The sequence below is a fragment of the Dysidea avara genome, chromosome 6, assembly GCF_963678975.1.
Source record: "Dysidea avara chromosome 6, odDysAvar1.4, whole genome shotgun sequence".
Lineage (NCBI taxonomy): Eukaryota > Metazoa > Porifera > Demospongiae > Dictyoceratida > Dysideidae > Dysidea > Dysidea avara.
Window position 1 is genome coordinate 29597613 of NC_089277.1, and position 18953 is coordinate 29616565.

Consider the following 18953-nt stretch of genomic DNA (forward strand, 5'->3'; position numbering starts at 1 on the left):
TGGTACTGCTCTTCCTTACAAGTCATGTGACACTAGCGCATGCACTAATTAATTAGAATACACTTACGATACACGTGTACTCACAGTGACAAAGTGTGACAGAGGCTATATTGTTGTAGCGTATATGTTTTTGTTTTCCTTTGTTGCTTCAGTACTTCACACTAGCATTAGGGCTGTGTGATGAGCCAGATTATTTAAATAGCCCCATCATCTCACCTGGTGGTGCCACCTAGCTGCCTGATAAGAATAATTACTGGCTCATCTCTACAGCTATAACACTAGTGCTAAAACAATAAAGGAAAACATCTACGCTACAAGAATAGCCTCTATCATGCTGTATCACTGCTAGTACACATGTATCGTAAGTGTATTCTAATTAATTAGTGCATGTGCTGAAATTGGTTTGGCAAAAACCGTGTGTCTGTCCAACACCCTTGTGAGCAAACAGGCTTTGAGGTACAGAAAATAAAGCTTTATTCATTTAATAAAGGCTGTTTACGTACTGTACTAAAGCTCAATGTCATGTTTACTTGAAGAGGGTATGGTTGGTAACTGAAATCAGTTAAAACAGTTCACTAGAGGCTAGCCTAACATGCGTATAGCAATTGAAAACAACGTAACAGGCCTTGAAAGCTTCCAAGAATGGCGCACTGCATCTTCTTGAGTTGAAAGGGGGCACATCCCATTTGTACGTAAACGAAAATTGAGCAGCCATGATGCTTTGCGTAGAGAATTTGCGTATGAAAACACAATAGACAAACTATAAAGCAGTTAAGATATAGTTTGTGGTTTTACTTGAGTTACACTTAATCATAGCGATGTAATTGATGAATTAAGAAATAATTGGTGAATTACAAAATATATTTAATTTCAATGTACTGCATGTATTGTTACAAAACAAGGTGAAAAACAAAGCTATAGCATGTTGTGTGGTTAATAGAGGTGTACCGATATACTGATACATATCGTATCGGTGGCCGATATAGAAATTTTTACTATATCGGTGGGAGCCGATTAGTGTTGCACCGATAATCGGATCGGTTATCGGAAAAACCATGTATCGGCTGTGTTTTTTGTATATCGGTATCGGATCGGCGCCATGATGAAAAAAGCAGCAGATACAGATATCATGTACGTATTTAGAAATACATGCTCGTCATGTTTACAAATGCATCGAGTCGCATATTCCTGCATTAAAAAGTTGTTATTACTGCTTCATTGTACTGTCAGCTGTCGTTATAGCAATACTGCTGCTATAAACAAGTTAAATTGACCCTTCATAGTCAAAGTTCTAGTAAAAATTGCTACAAGATGGACATGCTGTGCTATATCGGATCGGCTACCTTTATCGGCTTGAAAATATTATCCAATATCGGTTATCGGAATATCGGCAAAATCCCATATCGGTGCAACACTAGAGCCGATATTGGTGCTATAAACCGATATGATACACCGATATACAACTGAACTATCTTGAGGACACTGTCCAATGATCAAGCCACATTATAAACCCTATTATTTAGCAAACAAGGGTGGGAAACAGTAGTTATCTTCCTTGTCTAAAAGTGGCACGCTATGTGAAGCCATCTAAGTGCATGCATAATCACTGTTTTGTCACAATACTTACCAATCATACAACAAACACTCCAGGGCCGGAGGAGGGAAAATTGAGTTGGTCAGGCCATTGACTATAATGTTGAAATTGCTACTATATACATGCCAATGAGAGAGGAGCTGTTGCACAGTGTGCAAAGCACACTCTGCGAAGTGCAAAGCATGAGCATTCTAGGGGGGTCTGGGGGCATGCCCCCACAGGAAATTTTTGAAAATTAGACACTCAGATATGCAATTTCAGTGATATTTTACTGCTAGCTAGCTATATATAAATATGCTCAAGCCTATTTGTTGTTCTTCAGACTTTCTATACTATGTATAATTGTAGACCTGACATACAGGGGACACAGCATGAAACTTGCTGTATGGTTCATTTAGTTATAGCTAGCAATTAGAAATTCAAGGGGAGTCTGGGGGTGCAACCCCCAGGAGCTGCAGAATTTTTGCAATTTATAGGCTTGAAAATGCCTTAAAATTTAAAATTGATGCTAAATTTTAAAGTAAAACTAGCTAACAACTTGCAACTTTCCCCCCAAATTTCACAGGGAACCCATGCAGCATGGCCCCCTTTTAATAGCTAGATATAATTACTATACAGTGAATCCACACAGCTACAATAAAAAGCTACGGCTACAAAAATATTACTATACTGGTTTGTATCAGTGAAATGAACGGATCATCACGTAAATATACTGGTGGACAGTCACGAGACCAATCAGTATTCGAAAATGGCACGATGTGGATGAGACTGAGTTTGCTCATTATCTCGACAGGACGAGTGGGGAGTGATTTCTACTCAACATCTCATCCAGATGGCCACCATGTAATGTATGGGTGTACAGCTTCTTGCCGCGGAATGAGTCATCTGGTTTGTCACTGCCAGCCCTTCGCCCAGTAAAAGAAGCCAAGAGAAGAAATGCTAATGATTATTTTATGAAGATTGAATTGTGGTACAAGTGCTGGTTTAGAATCAAAGAAGGCACCTGCCTTACACGTGATAAATGCCAACTGTCAGCACACGTGATACTGTATGTAGAACCCACAATCATTTCTGTACGAAACGATACGAATACTATGCTGTACTGTAAGGTAATTGGAGGTACTATACGTGTAGTTCTGTGCTTTAGTTAGGCTGAGAAACTAGGTAACTACTCGTGTCATGCATTTTCAATAACGTCTGTAAAATGTACGTAGCTACATGTAGATGTGATCGTCCAAAGATTGCATGAGAGTAATGTAGTTCGAGCTGGTCAGCTAGTTGGTTCAACTCCAGATTATTGGTCCGGCTCAGGCCTGACCAACCGGACCGTCTCCTCCGGCCTTGCACTCATAATGGTGAACCTGAGGAAACAGCAATAAAATGAACCAAGAGCACAGCATAAAACAACCAGCCATCTCTGCAAGCCATTGTGTCATCCAGACTAATCTTGGCAGGGGCATGTATTAAAATATTTGTGAGTGCCTTATAGAGCATTTTCAACACGTGATCCGGGTTACACAATCACTTTGTTCGCCTACGCATCCGCCATATTGGTGAACCATCATAACGAGCAGTAGTTGGCCAAGTATGTCAGTACAGCTGTCTTCCTACGCAGATAAGTTAAAGAAAGAAGGAAAGGATCAATATAAGAAGATTTCTTTGATTAACGGAGTAGATCCGCTTGGGAAAGTGACTGAAGGAGAACAGTTTGATGACAACCCACCAGTAGAAGATTGTGACTTGGTGTCTTACTTAGTACTTCGAACCAGTTTTATTAGTATGAGTCAGTTTAAGGCGAGGAAAGGATTAGAAGCGTATAACCAGTTCGTAAGTGGATGGATCAAAGAAGTCAACACCAGGAAAATTGCTGACAGATTACTGGTTACTGGCAGAGTAAGTTGTAGCTAAGATAGCTGCCCAATATTTATGCCTTTTGTCTTAGATTCGCCATTCACAAAGGTTTAGTGACACACCACTAACTTGTTGGATTATCACTGAATTAAATGGCGAGATTTGCTGTGCACATTGCAACTGCATGGCTGGTTTGGGAGAAACATGTACACATATTTCTTCTGTGTTATTTTATTTGGAAGCGTCAGCCAGACTGTATGGGACTAGCAAAACTTGTACAGAAGAATCTTGTAAGTGGATAATTCCATCATACCTGAAAGAAGTTCAGTATCTTCCAATCAAAGATATAGACTTTACTTCAGCCCGAGGAAAGAAACGAACTTTGGATGAGCAGATCAAGGCTGTAGATGTTGAGGAAGTAGACAATGTGGAAGCTGGCGAATCGGAACAATCTAAAAAGATTGGATCAAAGTCTACAGAATCAGAACTCTCTTTGTTGTTTCAAAATTTGAGTACTGGTGGTACTAAACCTGGTGTGTTATCTGTTATTCTTAAGTATTCAGATGAGTACATGCCTAAATCATCAAGCAAGGAATTCCCACCACCATTAAGCACACTGAAAGATACTAAATATATGGAAATGGAGTATCACAACTTGTTGACTGAATGTAAATTAGTTACAATAGATATTACAGCAAAGTCAGCTGATTCTATACAGAAAGCAACCCGAGACCAGAGCAATTCCAAGTTGTGGTTCAAGTATCAAGCAGGGAGAATAACTGCATCCAGAATGAAAGCCGTGTGCCACACTAATTCAGACAAGCCAGCTCAGTCCCTTATCAAAGGGATATGCTATCCAGAAGCATTTAGCTTTAAAAGTAAGGCTACAATTTGGGGATGCCAGCATGAACAGAAAGCTCGGAATATTTACTTCAAGACTTGTAACGGTCAACATGAGAGCTTTTCTGTCAAGGACAGTGGGCTTGTAGTCAATTGTGAATGGCCTTTCATTGGAGCATCCCCAGATGGAATTATTAATTGCAGTTGTCATGGAAAGGGTGTACTTGAAATAAAATGTCCATTCTGCCATCGGGAATCCACAATACAATCTGCTGCTATGGACAAATCTTTTTGTTTAAAACAGTCAGGTGAAAAGCTGTGTTTAGACAAAAAGCATGCTTATTATTACCAGATTCAAACACAGTTGTTCGTCTGTGATGTGGAATATGCAGACTTTTGTGTGTGCACATTTTTAAAGGATGGAAACAACGACTATGATGATGGAGGTATACACATTGAACGTATTACTAAAAACTTTGATTTCTGGGAAGAATGTGTAGAAAAAGCACGTAACTTTTTTACGACTTGTTTACTTCCAGAGATACTGGGTAGCTGGTACACAAGGCCAACTTTTAAGAAACATTCAAGTAATTCCTTGACTGATGATACAACACCAGGAACCTCAGGAAGTAGAAATGGCTCTGCAGGAGGAATCTCAGAAAGTGGAAGTGACTCTGCAGGTGATGATACATCTTCTGATGTTCAAGAGCAACAAACATTCTGTTATTGCCATGGCCCAGAAGAAGGAGACATGATCGCATGTGATAATCCTGATTGTACCATAGAATGGTTTCATATCACTTGTTTGCAAATGGAGAGACTTCCTAAAGGCAAGGCCAAGTGGTATTGTCCGGATTGCAGAATACTACCACAGTTTCAAGTTTGTCATCGAAAGAAAGGTGTAAGGCATTGACTATACTACTGTATGTGGATACCTTTAGCTAAATAGCATGTGTATTTACTCTCATACTGTCATAATTGTTTTTCTGTAATTTTTGTGTGTGCACATCTAGCCATCGTGTATATGTAGTGGTAATAATGATTGTGATTTCTACTAATAATTAATATTACATATTACAAGACAACAACAACTGAAAAGAGCACATACACATATATATACATAGTTAATCAAATGGAACTACAGAATCACAAACATTATTAAGTGCACAACACACACGCACCATACGATCAATCAATGGAATATCTTCACCATTTCTTTTCATTACATAATGGATCGGCAAGGTACTCTGTAAAATTGGATATCTTTGGCGAACAGCTCCAATTACACGCTCAACGTGGATGCTTACGTTTGCAATTTTTCTTGTTTCTTCCACTTCAAGTGCAGAAAGTTGTGTTTTCCCTTTGGTGAAAGCTGGGATGTGTAACTTAGCTTGCATTGACCCAACAGACTCGGCTATATCAAAGCCACAATCTGCTAGTACAATGTCTCTGGGTAGCAACTTTCGTAAAATTCCACAGTGTTCAGTGAGATACCTATCACTGACTCGTCCTCCCCAAGCTTCCGAAACAAAACCCACAACTCCTTGGGGCAAAATTCCAATCAAAACTTTTGCTGTGTTCTTGTGTTTGTAATTTGACCAGGTGGATGTTCTAGCTTGAAGATTACTGGGACGTTCAATAAATATTTAAAAACAATCAATGATGATTGCAACTTTTTTCCCAAAGGATTCTTGAAAACAGTCTGGCATTGTTTTCTGTAAACTTTCACGCTCTGGCCAGATTATCAAGTCCTGTAGCCTGGTGTTCATTTGTGATAACCACTTTAAAAATATTCGTGATACACTTGCACTAGACACATCAAAAAGGGATGCCAAAAATGGTCCAGGACAATTTAGTCGCAACTTCATCAAACAACAGATAAATTGTTGAAACAAAGAAAGCTTACCAGTTCTGTCAACTGGCATGGTTGCTACAACATGATCATATAGTACTTTCAAAATTTTGAAATTTGGCAAACCTGTCAAAAGCACAACTTTCTCATCACTGAAAAGCATCTCATCACTGCCGAATGGTATTGACATCTGCTTGATTTGCAACGATAGCTTTTCAATTGTACAATGGCATTTAGCCAGATCATCTCGTAAGGAACTAATCGTAGCTGCATAGTTACACTTGGCTTCAGCAAATCTTACATATTCAGCTTCCATTTCTTCCTTTAAAACCTCTGCCAGATTACTTTTAACGAATTCTAAAATATATCTTTCCATGACCATAACAGTTGAATTTTCAACTAGTTGAAACTCCTCCATTGCCTCCTTAAGTATTACCATTACTTCCTCCTTTACAGTTAGGTGTAGATCCTCCTCAGAAATTACTTCAGCAGTCTTTCGAATTATCCGTTCTTTTACTAGTTGTTCCTCGTTTCGTTGTTGGGCTCTTTCGTGTCTCTCTAACTGGGCCTTAGTAAGAGGCAAAGTCTTTGTATGTCCCAGCCTACTCGTAGGAAGCCAATCACAATTGGAACAGTCAGTCAAATTCGATGGTTCTCCTGAAACAAAATGATTTGAACAAATTCTATATTTCCCTAAGTCGTTCATATCCAAGTCCTCTCTGGAAATAGCAGCTAGAAAGCCATCTCTCCTTCGTATAGAAAGTTCCAGCTCTAGCTTGCCTCGGTCACGAATTATCGCTGGAATTCTGTAGAATGAAACATTATGTTCACCATCACGATTAGGACAAAGGTTGCGACGAAAATCAGGACCTCTATCAGAGCGATTATTACACTCCACAACACAACAATTCACCATTGTTACTAGTGGTTCACCAATATGGCGGACGCGTAGGCGAATAAAATGATTGCGTAACCCAGATCACGTGTTGAAAATGCTCTATAGTCTGAGCTGTCAATAGAGGCCACACCACCATGGGTAACCAAGCATAGCCAATAATCTTAAGACTGTCTTCAGTAGTTAAAATAAAGTTGAACATGACATATGTGGTTCCTCAACTATAAACAGCTACACTTAGTGATATCAGTATATCGGATCGGTATTGTACCGGTTTCAAAATGATTAATCTCATATCGGATCGGTTTAGTTTTCTTATATCGGTACACCTCTAGTGGTTAACTTAATTTACAAAGAGTTGATTGATGCAAGAGACAGTATTTTACTGGGCACCTGGTTTTTAGAAGTAGCACAGCATCAACTTGTTTTGAGGAGAAATTTATTTACAGGTTTTACAGATTTATAGCTACTGTAGTTATACATTATTGAAAATTTCCACCTCAAAATTTGTAATTTTCAGAACTCAATTGATCAAAATGTTTAAGTATTGCAAGATCCTGAAGAAATGAAAATTTCCCACCTCAAAAATTTGGATGGTGATGATCCTCCGAAAGTGATACAAAAATAACCTGCTATATAGCACATGACACACTGTAGGGGGTTGACCATGGCTTTATCTCTGGATATACGTACGTATAGCAGTTGTACCAAGTAGAACCCCATTAACAGCTAGTTAGAAGTACCGGCTATAGAACTACAAGAATGTGCTGTATACTAACTGCTGTGCGCATGATACACAAATTATATGTATAACAGTACAACGCTGTAGTTAGTATTGGGGAATAAACACAATACACCTATGAAGAAAAGACACTTTATAGTTTAGCAACGTAGCCCCCAAAATTGGCAACATTGTGCACTTTTTCATAAAACCATGAAACCTTTTACATACAGTAAATAGTACTCCTCATGACATGTATTTTTAGATATAGTGCCATCGCTGATTTGACTTTTGGTGACCTTTACTGCCATTTTTGTACAGAAAATTTATCATTTTTGTCTTTAACTCCCTGAGGCAGTAATTATCTTGTTAAAACATGGTACCAAACAAAAGATCTTGCTGATAGAAACAACTTGGTGTTTATTTGAAGTCAATAGGTGATTTCATTACAAGTTATGAGTATTTTTATTAGCTGCAAAATTTGATAAATTTATGCATAATTGTCTGCCCACAGGTAATTCACACCTCGAGGGCAGGTAAATTTATCAAATTTTGCAGCTAATAAAAATACTCATAACTTTGTAATGAAATCATCTATTGACTTCAAATAAACACCAAGTTGTTTCTATCAGCAAGATCTTTTGTTTGGTACCATGTTTTAACAAGTTAATTACTGCTTCAGGGAGTTAAAGACAAACATGATAAATTTTCTGTACAAAATTGGCCGTAAAGGTCACCAAAGATCAAATCAGCGATGGCACTATATCTAAAAATACATGTCATGAGGAGTGTGGAAAGTTTCGTGAATTTATGAAAAAGTGCACAATTTTTGGGTTGTGCCGCTATACTATTAATGCATACGTAGTACCCACATAGTGTAGTTAATGTAGCTTATGACATCATTAAAAATTTCTTGTTTCACTTTACATATGCATACGCTGTGTGTACGTAGGCTTCTGTAACAATGATTTATTTACCTGTCATACTCCTGGACAATGCCTCCTGTTCTTGTATCCCACTAAAAACAGGAAAATAAGATATTGTGAGCATTGCGTATCGTTTTATTTGTGTATGTGAGTACAGGATAATCCATGTACTAACATGTGGCAGAAGCACCTTCTTAATGCACAGGTACATTCCAGTTTGGCATGACCACAAGCAGGAGCTTTAAAGCAAAGCTCCTTACGGCACTTATAGGTCTTGCCACAAGAAAGGCAGCAAAACAGCATTCATTACCTTTAGTGTGGACATGTATGTTGTGTATCTACTTGTTTGTGTGTAGTGTGTAAAAATACAGAAGTACGTATAATTGCCCTGTACTGCACAAAATATATTACAAAAACATAACTAATTTCTTACAGCATATATCTTTTTATTTGAGCAGCCCACCAGAAAGTAATCTTTACGATGCTACAACATAAAGACATGATAATAATAATACACGTAATTAAATGACAATATTATCATATAGTATTAACTTACCCCTCCAGGGTGGAACTTGATAGAGTATGGCAGTTTGTGGTTACAGAAACGTCGTACACACTCGCCAGTTTCTGTATCCCATAACTTGATATTTCTGTCATAGCCAGCACTGACGAATCTGGTGCCGTCGTGATTGAAGCTGATGTCCTTCACAGCTTTACCATGACCTTAACAAGTGATACATGGTTGATAGAATTTATGACCAGTTTAATTGTTACAAAATGCTACTAAACATTTATTTGCTTACAATTCCAATTGTTGTTTTTTTATTCTTACAACTACAGCAGAAACTCCATTGTACAAACATCACTAATCATTAAACTACACACCAAATGAATCATTATTTAAGAATTACTGTACCAATTTGTCATTCTTAGGGGTTCGCATGTGGAGACAATCAGACATGTATTCTAATCATAAACCATTTGCTATGTATGAATGTGGGAAGTAAAAACAAATCTTTGAATAATACATTTGAACAATTGGCCTCAAAATAGGACAATTCTTTTTCAAAAGTGTAATACTCGTTTACGTGACCAGCTGAGCGAAAACTGCAACATTCACGTATTGAAATAAATTGAGTAAAAATATGCATGCACATTTATCCTCTTTGGTGTGCACTAAAAAATTCACATCAATAAAACCTATGCATACACCACCAGATTTGCCTGTTGATGTAGAGAAGAAAACCTTTGTTTCGTGTTGGTACAGTGAAAGGTGTGTGAGTTTTAGGTAAAAATAAAGTATAGCGTGATCAAAGTGCCACACTGGGTGATAACTAACTTTAGTATGGTTATGATACATATATGTTCGAGTCACTTCTTCATAAATAAATTATTCACTACAGTCATGGTTTATAGGCTGTGTGATTTGCACTAATATCCCAGTAAATTCTGGCAATATCTTAGATATCATCCTCGTACCAGGGGTAAACACATTACGTATGTATATACAACCTGAAGGGCTGTTGTGTGTACGTATAACAAGATCACACTAAAGGTGCACCAATATAAATATCAATATTGTTACTGATATCACAATATTAGTAATATCACAAATCAGTAAATAGTTGACTTTTAAACATATACTTCACAATTCTTAAAATTGCTCAGTCTACGGCATAGTTGATCTTGTAGCACTGTGGATAAAGCATGAGGTTTGAAATGTAGACTGTTTCATAGTGGCCAACGGTTCAATTCCCAAGCATGCATAATTTTTTCTTTGTTAACACCTTTTCAATGCACTTTTTCACAAGTCTCTCTTCCTCCTTTTTTTTACAAAAAATGTTTTAAACACCACCATTGAACTTTTTGTCTCATTTTAAACGTTTTTATTGTAGTGTCCATACTGAAAACATTAGAAGATGCACCCCACTAAAAATATTGGTATTGGAATCTGTAATTTTGTAGTTAGTATATATCGGCTTTCGGTATATTTCCATATCAGTGCACCTCTACATTCACACACATACCAACAAACGTTCTAATACATCTCCTTTCATTGTACACTTCCCATAGCTAAAGAGAGAAATAAACACAATGTCAACTATAGTAAGTGTGTACTAGGGTTGAGCGATACTAGCATTTTAGTATCATGATCGATACTTAATTGAATATCGGTCAACCTGACATGTAGGGCATATTGCAATAATTAAATCACTTAAACAACAATATTGCTCAGCCCTAGTAAATGCATAGTTTAATCAAAAAGAACATCTTGACAAGCTAATAGCTGCCATATGATACATACATTATACATCTTATATGTGATCGGATCTGCGAAAACCCGACACAATCGCGTATTTTTCAAATTCCTGTTTATTACATATTTATAATAAGTGTACCCTCTGGCAAAGTTTCAGCCTCATATGCCAATAACTTTCAGAGTTACAGCCCTACAAAGTAGCAACAACAGAAAAATTGATTTGTACAGCAAGTATAGGGAAAATAAATCACAGGCGATTACGAAAACAGTTGTAATTTATGAACGAATCGATGTACTGAGCTGAAATTTTCACCATCGTGTTCGCCATGAATAGGGAGATCTTTTACCGGATAAGTTTGTCTTTTTATTACCTTTCTTCATTGCATATAAAGGCAAAATTCGTGAAGAAAAATCGATTGCGTGCGATCGCTTCGATGTGACGTAAACAAATGCTCATAACTTATGTATCCTTGGTGCAAAGATTTTCCAACTAGCTCTTGAGTAGGTGAATAAGATGATATCCAGGTTTTTATTGTTAGCCTCTTCCTTCACTAGAAAGAGGCATTCAAAAATTTACAAAAATTTTCAATAATATGCAACTATTTCACCCATTGTATTCAATGTTTTATACTGACATTTAGGCTAGCATGATTGTGTCGGGCTTTTGCAGATCTGGCTTCATACAAAGTGCATTACTTTTTTTGAAGGCCTTTCTAGATCAGACCTATCCAAAAATTATTGTCTTCTAACCCAGTTTGATGCTAGCATTGATCATTGTGGATTTTGGTTTATACAAGTCAGTTATATTATCCTGTTTATTCTACAGTGCCACATCACTATGAGTAGGTAGCAAGTTTGGACTACAGTGTACTTGCAATTGGCAAACACTCAAGAGATTACATAACATCTGTGTTTTAGATAACGCCATAGCTGAGGAAATCCACCACTGATCTGATTTCTGTGCACAGTATGGTCTACAAGCTGCACAGTTATGTATTAACTAGTACCAGCAACAACACTATTGCTATACATGCACAGACTTGAGACTCATGTGGAATGATGGGTGTGCCAGGGTGGAAAGGCCGAATTGTCTGGTATATTGTGTAAACACTTTCCTGATTTAAGGCACACGTGAGATGCTCACATGATCCAGGAGGAATTTGGCCACTACAAATCTCCAGTGCCAAACTCATGTGGAGTAAACAGCTCATGAAAGTTCAACACCCTGAAACCCATGTCACATTGAATATACAAGATTAGGTATACGTATCAATGGAGAATTAAATTTATTAGGGAGGGAAAAAACAGCAGCTCCTCAACTCACTACGACTCGTTTGTTGAATGTCACTAAGTAACTTGTAGGTGGGCAAACTTTTCCAATTTAAAATGCCCAGTGCACGTGATGGCCATGCTGTGTTCTTGCTAGCATTTTACTTTTTACTATATGTAAGTGAGAATTAGTTATACGAATGTGAGAACCTTCTAGTTAACACTGGGAACCTGTGGTTAAACTTGTATTATCAGTGAAATTGCATTAAGCTCAAAGGTCTGTTGGCCAGCCAGAACAGATTTCCGTACAATTACAGTACTAGCTACGTAACTACAGTACTAGCTACATCACTACAGTACTAGCTACATCACTACAGTACTAGCTACATAACTACAGTACTAGCTACATAATTACAGTACTAGCTACATAACTACAGTACTAGTTACATAACTACAGTACTAGCTACATAACTACAGGTGTACTGTATCCAATAAAATCACCACAAGTTGTGAGTGGTAGAAATAGATTAGAATCTTAAGATAAAACTAGTATTTTTTTTAAATTGTTGATTTAAAAATGAAGTAGGGATCTATGCAATAAAAAAGTAGTGAAACAAGAGATGAATGATGACATTGCAACATAGCTCGGTGGGAAGTCCCTACATTGGCATTAAACAAAATTATAGCTAATGTGTTAAAGTAGGGACTTTCCCACTGAGCTATGCTGTAACACCATCATTCATCTCTTGTTTCACTACTTTTTATTGCATAGATCCCTACCTCATTTTAAAATTTTAAAATACTAGTTTGCTTAGTTTTTCTTGTTGTAGCACAGCTAGCTACAATGTAACTTGTGACTGTTGTATTAGAATATCTCACACACATGACTGTTGGATTAGAGTATCTTGAGTCAGCCAAGGGGTGAGCAGCTAGCTAGACCAATAAAGGGTGAGATCATCTTGTTTACTATAAAGTAAAGAGCTAGATTGTTAAGAAGCGTGGTCTCCATACTCTATCGCTATTAATCCACCTAGATCTTATTATATATTTATTTGATGGGTGTGGTTGTGAACCTATTGCAAACGGGATCCCAATTGCAAAGTTGCAGATATCTAACTAGTAGTATACCTCTTATAGTAGCGCCGGGACTGAAGTACTTTCTTTGGCCCTTTTGTTACACCTTATTGTTAGCTAGGTCAAGTACTATTCTTAGGTTTCCAGTTCCAATTTGCTAGGTATATAATCCTAAGGCTGCAGCACATGTTGCTGTCAGACTTTCAGTGCTGGTCAACAATAACAACAACTTCTGAAATCCAGCTCTGAAATAATTCTGTGGCATCTAAATACGTATGTACTGAAAGTGTTGATAGGGAAAATGCTTGAAAGACAAGGCGCAGAGGGCCTACATATGTAAATATTTGGGGTAATTGTCCATTTAAGCAAAACAGTTATTTAAAATGAGTACATAACAACAGGTCTATCAAGGAAGTTTCAGACAGGAAAATACTAGCCTGTGACCGAAAAGTTACTGATTCAATTTTTTTTTTAAATGCAAGAATGGATATTATCCAATATTTGGATATCGATATATTAATTGAATGGTGATACAGTATGCAATATATGTAGTAAAATATAGCAAGAGCAACAGTGAGCAAAATTCAAGTGTTATGTCCTAAATAGTGGCATAGTTGTAGTTAAGGAAGAATTGGTATACTCTAGCTAACAGTTAGTAGTAGCCTGATGGCTAAACAGCTGTTCTGTACTAAGCCCAACCTCAAAGGAGTTTCTGAACCTTCCCTAAAACCACCCCTGTAGAGCACTGCTATGGAGACAGACAAAGATAAATTTTTTTTTTATTATCCCAGACCAGGTATGGTACACACAAGTACATACATACACTAGTACATAAATTTAAAAATGAAGTAGGGATCCAAGCAATAAAAAGTAGTGAAACAAGAGATGAACGATGGTAGCTATTACAGCATAGCTCGGTGGGAAATCCCTACTTTGGCATTCTAATTTTTAATGTACTAGTTTGTTTTGTTTTTGTTAAGGCATACAGCTAGCAGCTATCAACATGTGACTGTTCTATTAGGGTGACTGCTGTATTAGAGTATCTCGAGTCAGCCTGCAAAGATGTGCGCTTGCCAAAAGGGGGCATGGTCATCGTGGTTTTGATCGATTATTAGAGTGTCTCGAGTCAGCCTTCCAACTTGAAGGTGTGTAGTCATGGAAATACAGCTATCATTAAAGGAGTGTGTCTCAATCGATAGTGCGTAGAGTAAAGAATGGGCGTGATCTTGTGACCTATCATGAAAGCTATCTAGTACCGGTACCGATCCGTACAGTAGCGCATAGTCTAAGCACCTTAAATAATCTTGTGGCGTCTATTATGCTGCTTAGAGAAAGTGTTGATATGGAAAATTAACGTCTCGATATGGTTTCGTTGGATGAAGAAGACAAGCAGCCTGATTCAAGATAAAAGAAAAGACAAGGCACAGAGGGTACACACTCGTCGGAACCCCAAAAGGCACATCCCACTGATGAGTTTGCTACTGTGGCGTAAAATGGTGGCTGTGCACTACTTTGTTTGGCCTCTAGGATTGCAACTGTGGTCAGTCAGGCAGGCAGTCAGTCTAAAATTCAAGTTTTGGCAATTTTTTAAAATTCTATATCCAGCCATCTGGAAGTGTTTTGTTTATTTAATGTTTTATGCATTATATGGACTAGTACTATTCCGTAAAGGTGATTTTCGTTTCGTAAGATATCTCTAGGATGCTTTTTTAAGGTGGAATTTTTGGCAGCACGAAAATTTCACCAGGATCCCTACTTAAACAGTACAACCGTACCGTTTGATACTCAAAATGGGATAAATCACGAAGAACCAGTTGTGAAATAGATTGTAATGTAAGTCTATATTAGGGTTATACCAATACAGAAAAATACTTACTGACCCAACACTGATACCTAGCAGTAAATTTCACCGATACACATACTGATACTGATAATTGCTGTACAATTTACACACCTCTCAAGTTAGCTATGTATGACTGCTCTATTATTGTATGCAGTGACTGTTCTATTAGAGAATTTCATGTAACCATAGTAACAGTTGCTCAATGTTTAACAAAGCAAATCAGAATACTGCTCAACACTATTTCCAGACCCCAAGTTTTGCTAGCATAGCATTTATGATGATAATTATGATAATGACAATTGGCGCAGGTGGTTATTAATCAGTATCGGAATACCCGATACCAATGGATACCAATATTGGCTCTGATTCAAAACCAATCTGATTATCGGTGGACACTAAACTATATAAGAGTTTAAGATTATTAGTTTGGGATGGTTTTTACTGAAGTTTAGCGTTTTCTATGTAATCATAGTTAGTATTATGTAAACAAAAACAACACAGTTGAGTTCCTTACAGCTAGTATATATATGGCCAGCAGTCACAGGAATTCGGTCATCAATGGGTCTTAAGTAAATGCCTGAGTGTATGCTGACAGTGGTTGTCGATATACAAAATCTGACATTTAATAATTGTGACCCGCTGAGCAAACACCAGCAGTTTTCGCAAAATTCATCAAATTCCATTTTATTGCTTCTCTGTTATCTATAGTAACAAAGGAGTGGACAACCAAAGCCTCAGCCTTTTGTGATGAATAGTCTTTGGAGTTATAGCACTAGACAGTTGGGACAGGAATAAACTCGATTTTTACAGCAACAAAATGGCAAATAAATTACAGGCGGATCATAACTCACGACTGAAACAAGCTACAAAGATGTGATTTGGCTCAGTTTGTTCACCATGAACTGGTACATCAATCAAGGTATAGTGTTTTCCTTGTGCGTCTCCGTGTGGACAAAGGAGAGGGCCATTTCAACAATTAAATTACGACGGTAAACTTAATTTCTACCGCATCGTACATAAGCACCCATAACTCAAGAACTGTAGCTGTGCAGGCACAAAACAAAGATTTTCTTACTCCCAATGAACAGGAGAATCTGGTGATGCATAGGTTTTATTACTTGGAGCTTTGTTTCAGTACATAACGAAGCGATTAATATATACGCATAAAATATTTATGTAGCATGTGTATTTTTACCCAATACATTTTAATAGCAAAATAGGTTTTGCAAAAACACCCAGTTATTGCTCAGCGGGTCACAATTATGACAAGCTAATAAACAGCTTTGCAGGGAAAATGGCTTCAATAACATTACATTGTTTTTGGATGGTCCTTTAAGATCAGACCTTTACAAAAATTTAATTATGATCACAAGCTGATTATCACTTTGTCCAGGTTTGCTCATCTCTTATATAAACACATATGTTAGAATTGATTGTGGGTTTTGGTTTATACTATTTACATCATCCAGTTCACTATGAGTTACTGAGTGTCTCCAATAGCAACATCACATGTACTAGACAATTGCCATAAAGGAGATATTACCACACTAAGCCTTGCAAATAAAGGAACCACATCATTTCTTATTTTGGGTCAGCCCAGGTAATCTATAGAAAAGTTTTATTCTCCTACAATTATGCAGGGAGTATTCCATTATAATTATACAACACATGTACATACATACATACTAGGGCTGGGACGAATATTGAAATTTACCTTCGAATATTCGCTTGTAAAATGTTCGAACATTCGAAGCTTCGGTGTTAGCTTTCAAGTTACAGGTTTTCTTGTACTTACTAACATCCTTCTTAAGTTTTATCTTTCTGGTCCTATTTAATAAGTTTGTAAGCATTTGGAAAGTGCATAGCAGCAGTACTGAATGACGCGATCAATCGATTGCAAGTGGGCGTGTCCGCTATACTGCAATCATGCATAGGTAAACACCAAATAATGGCTAAACGGATGTTTTCCTGCAATATCTATCACTTTATAAGGTGTTTCAAGGCTATAACAAGCTAAAATGCGTAGGTTTAAAAGTGGGCGTGGCACTCGCGAAGAGACTAACATCGATCGCGCAAGATCAATAATCAGCTGCAATAAAGACAACGACGTTTATTTGTAATTCTTTCGTAAACAATGAGTGCATTACGAAGCTTCGAAGGATAGTTTTAAAATTTGAAGTTTACTTAACCTTCGAACCACCGAAACATTCGAAGCTTCGTCCCAGCCCTAATACATACTGCATCAAAAGTATCATACACTACAATAGTACTGTATAGTAGGGACCACAAAGAAGTAGGCATGGCCCACAAAATAATATCACCCAAAAAACAACCTCAATTCCCCTAACGATGATCAGGCAATATTGGTTAGGTGAAACTAAGCCCAAACAAGCTTTCAGATCGACCCGAAATGCTTTCAACAAGTTGCTACGGAATTTTAAAAATACTTTATTTAACGGAATTTTAAAAATAATTTATTTAACGGAATTTTCTACTGACTGAGTAAGTAACTGACTGACTGATGCCTTCAGACAAGCATAATTTGATAACAGCTAAGGCTACGGGCTTGATTTTTTTCACTGTTCGACGTCGCTTCGGCCCGACAGGTGCCTTTTGGCATACCGCAGTATGTACAATGCATTCTTCATGGACTTACCAGTGTCCTCCATTGTGTCCCATTCATCTTTGCTGACAGCAAAAAGTGTCGATTTGGCGATAGCACATGATGGCTTCCCTTCGTAATGGAAATCAACCGTATTTGTCATAGTGGCTATTTTGATAGCAGAGGTGATTTTCAAACAGTTCTTGATTCATAACAGGTTGAACATAGTTGACAACGAAGCGTAATGGATGCTTCACTTTTCAGACGATAATTGATATGAGTGGGATGCACGGCACCATTTCTTTCTTTTGGTATGCATGGATTGCAGAGGTGCTTTTCGAACAGTTCTTGATTTGAAATGCTGCGTAACGGGTTGAACATAGCTGACAACGAAGCGTAATGGATACTTCACTTTTCGGATGATAATTGGGGCGCGCGGCGTCATTTCAGATGCTTATTGTTTTACTGTGATTTAATATCGTGTACTACTCCAGCTTGTTTTAGTACCTTTTATCGATGTGCTTTGGTGTAGTGCTGCCACGATATAGAAAAACTCTATATCATATATCACCAAGGTTTATATCACGATATGTATATGTTATACTACAGATATTGTGGTATTCGAAATATATACCAAAAGATATACAAACTTAGAAAAGATGTTATAGTGCGAGGCGAAGAAGCCTCGCACTATAGCACCCTTTCCTAAATATGTATATCTTTTGGTATATATTTCGAATACCACAATATCTGTAGTATAATATGTTAATACAACATCTCGTTTAATTACTAGAATATCAATATCTTCAATATACTGAGTCTATCAATGTCCAGCATTGAATATATACACACTGTATGTGTCCCATTTCTACAAGAAATACTGTCAGTAATATATACACTATAAGATTGTTTAGTCTGAGTCTGAATCTATTATCACTCTGCGTTTTTTATAGGGCTGATTAGGTGATTGTCCTGGTGTCTCCATTGCTGGTGTACTGGGAAATCCAAAGTATACAGTACAGTTTGAAAAGTGATATTTATCATTAATTGATGATGAGAAAGGGCCTGAGCCAATATGACCGTTTGCTTGAAGTACATTACTGTGAGACTGTGGAATGTTTGCCACATTTTGAAAGGGATAATGACTCCTAGTGCTGCTGAGAATTCCACTTATTCCTTTATGATCATCAGAATCAGCATTTGAGTATGCTCGAAGACTTTGCTCA

The 18953-nt window shown here is 37.4% G+C and overlaps 1 protein-coding gene across 1 annotated transcript in view; it reads right to left on the reverse strand.

Annotated features, from left to right (window-relative positions):
• The window catches only part of LOC136257183 (pre-mRNA-processing factor 17-like), a 59897-nt gene that overhangs the window by 17001 nt on the left and 23943 nt on the right, over positions 1–18953 (reverse strand). The window contains exons 9-12 of the mRNA XM_066050253.1: positions 10707–10752; positions 9236–9402; positions 9113–9163; positions 8731–8771 (exon numbers count right to left, since the gene is read on the reverse strand). Of these exons, the coding sequence (XP_065906325.1) occupies positions 8731–8771; positions 9113–9163; positions 9236–9402; positions 10707–10752 (305 nt within the window). The remainder of the gene's footprint in view (positions 1–8730; positions 8772–9112; positions 9164–9235; positions 9403–10706; positions 10753–18953) is intronic.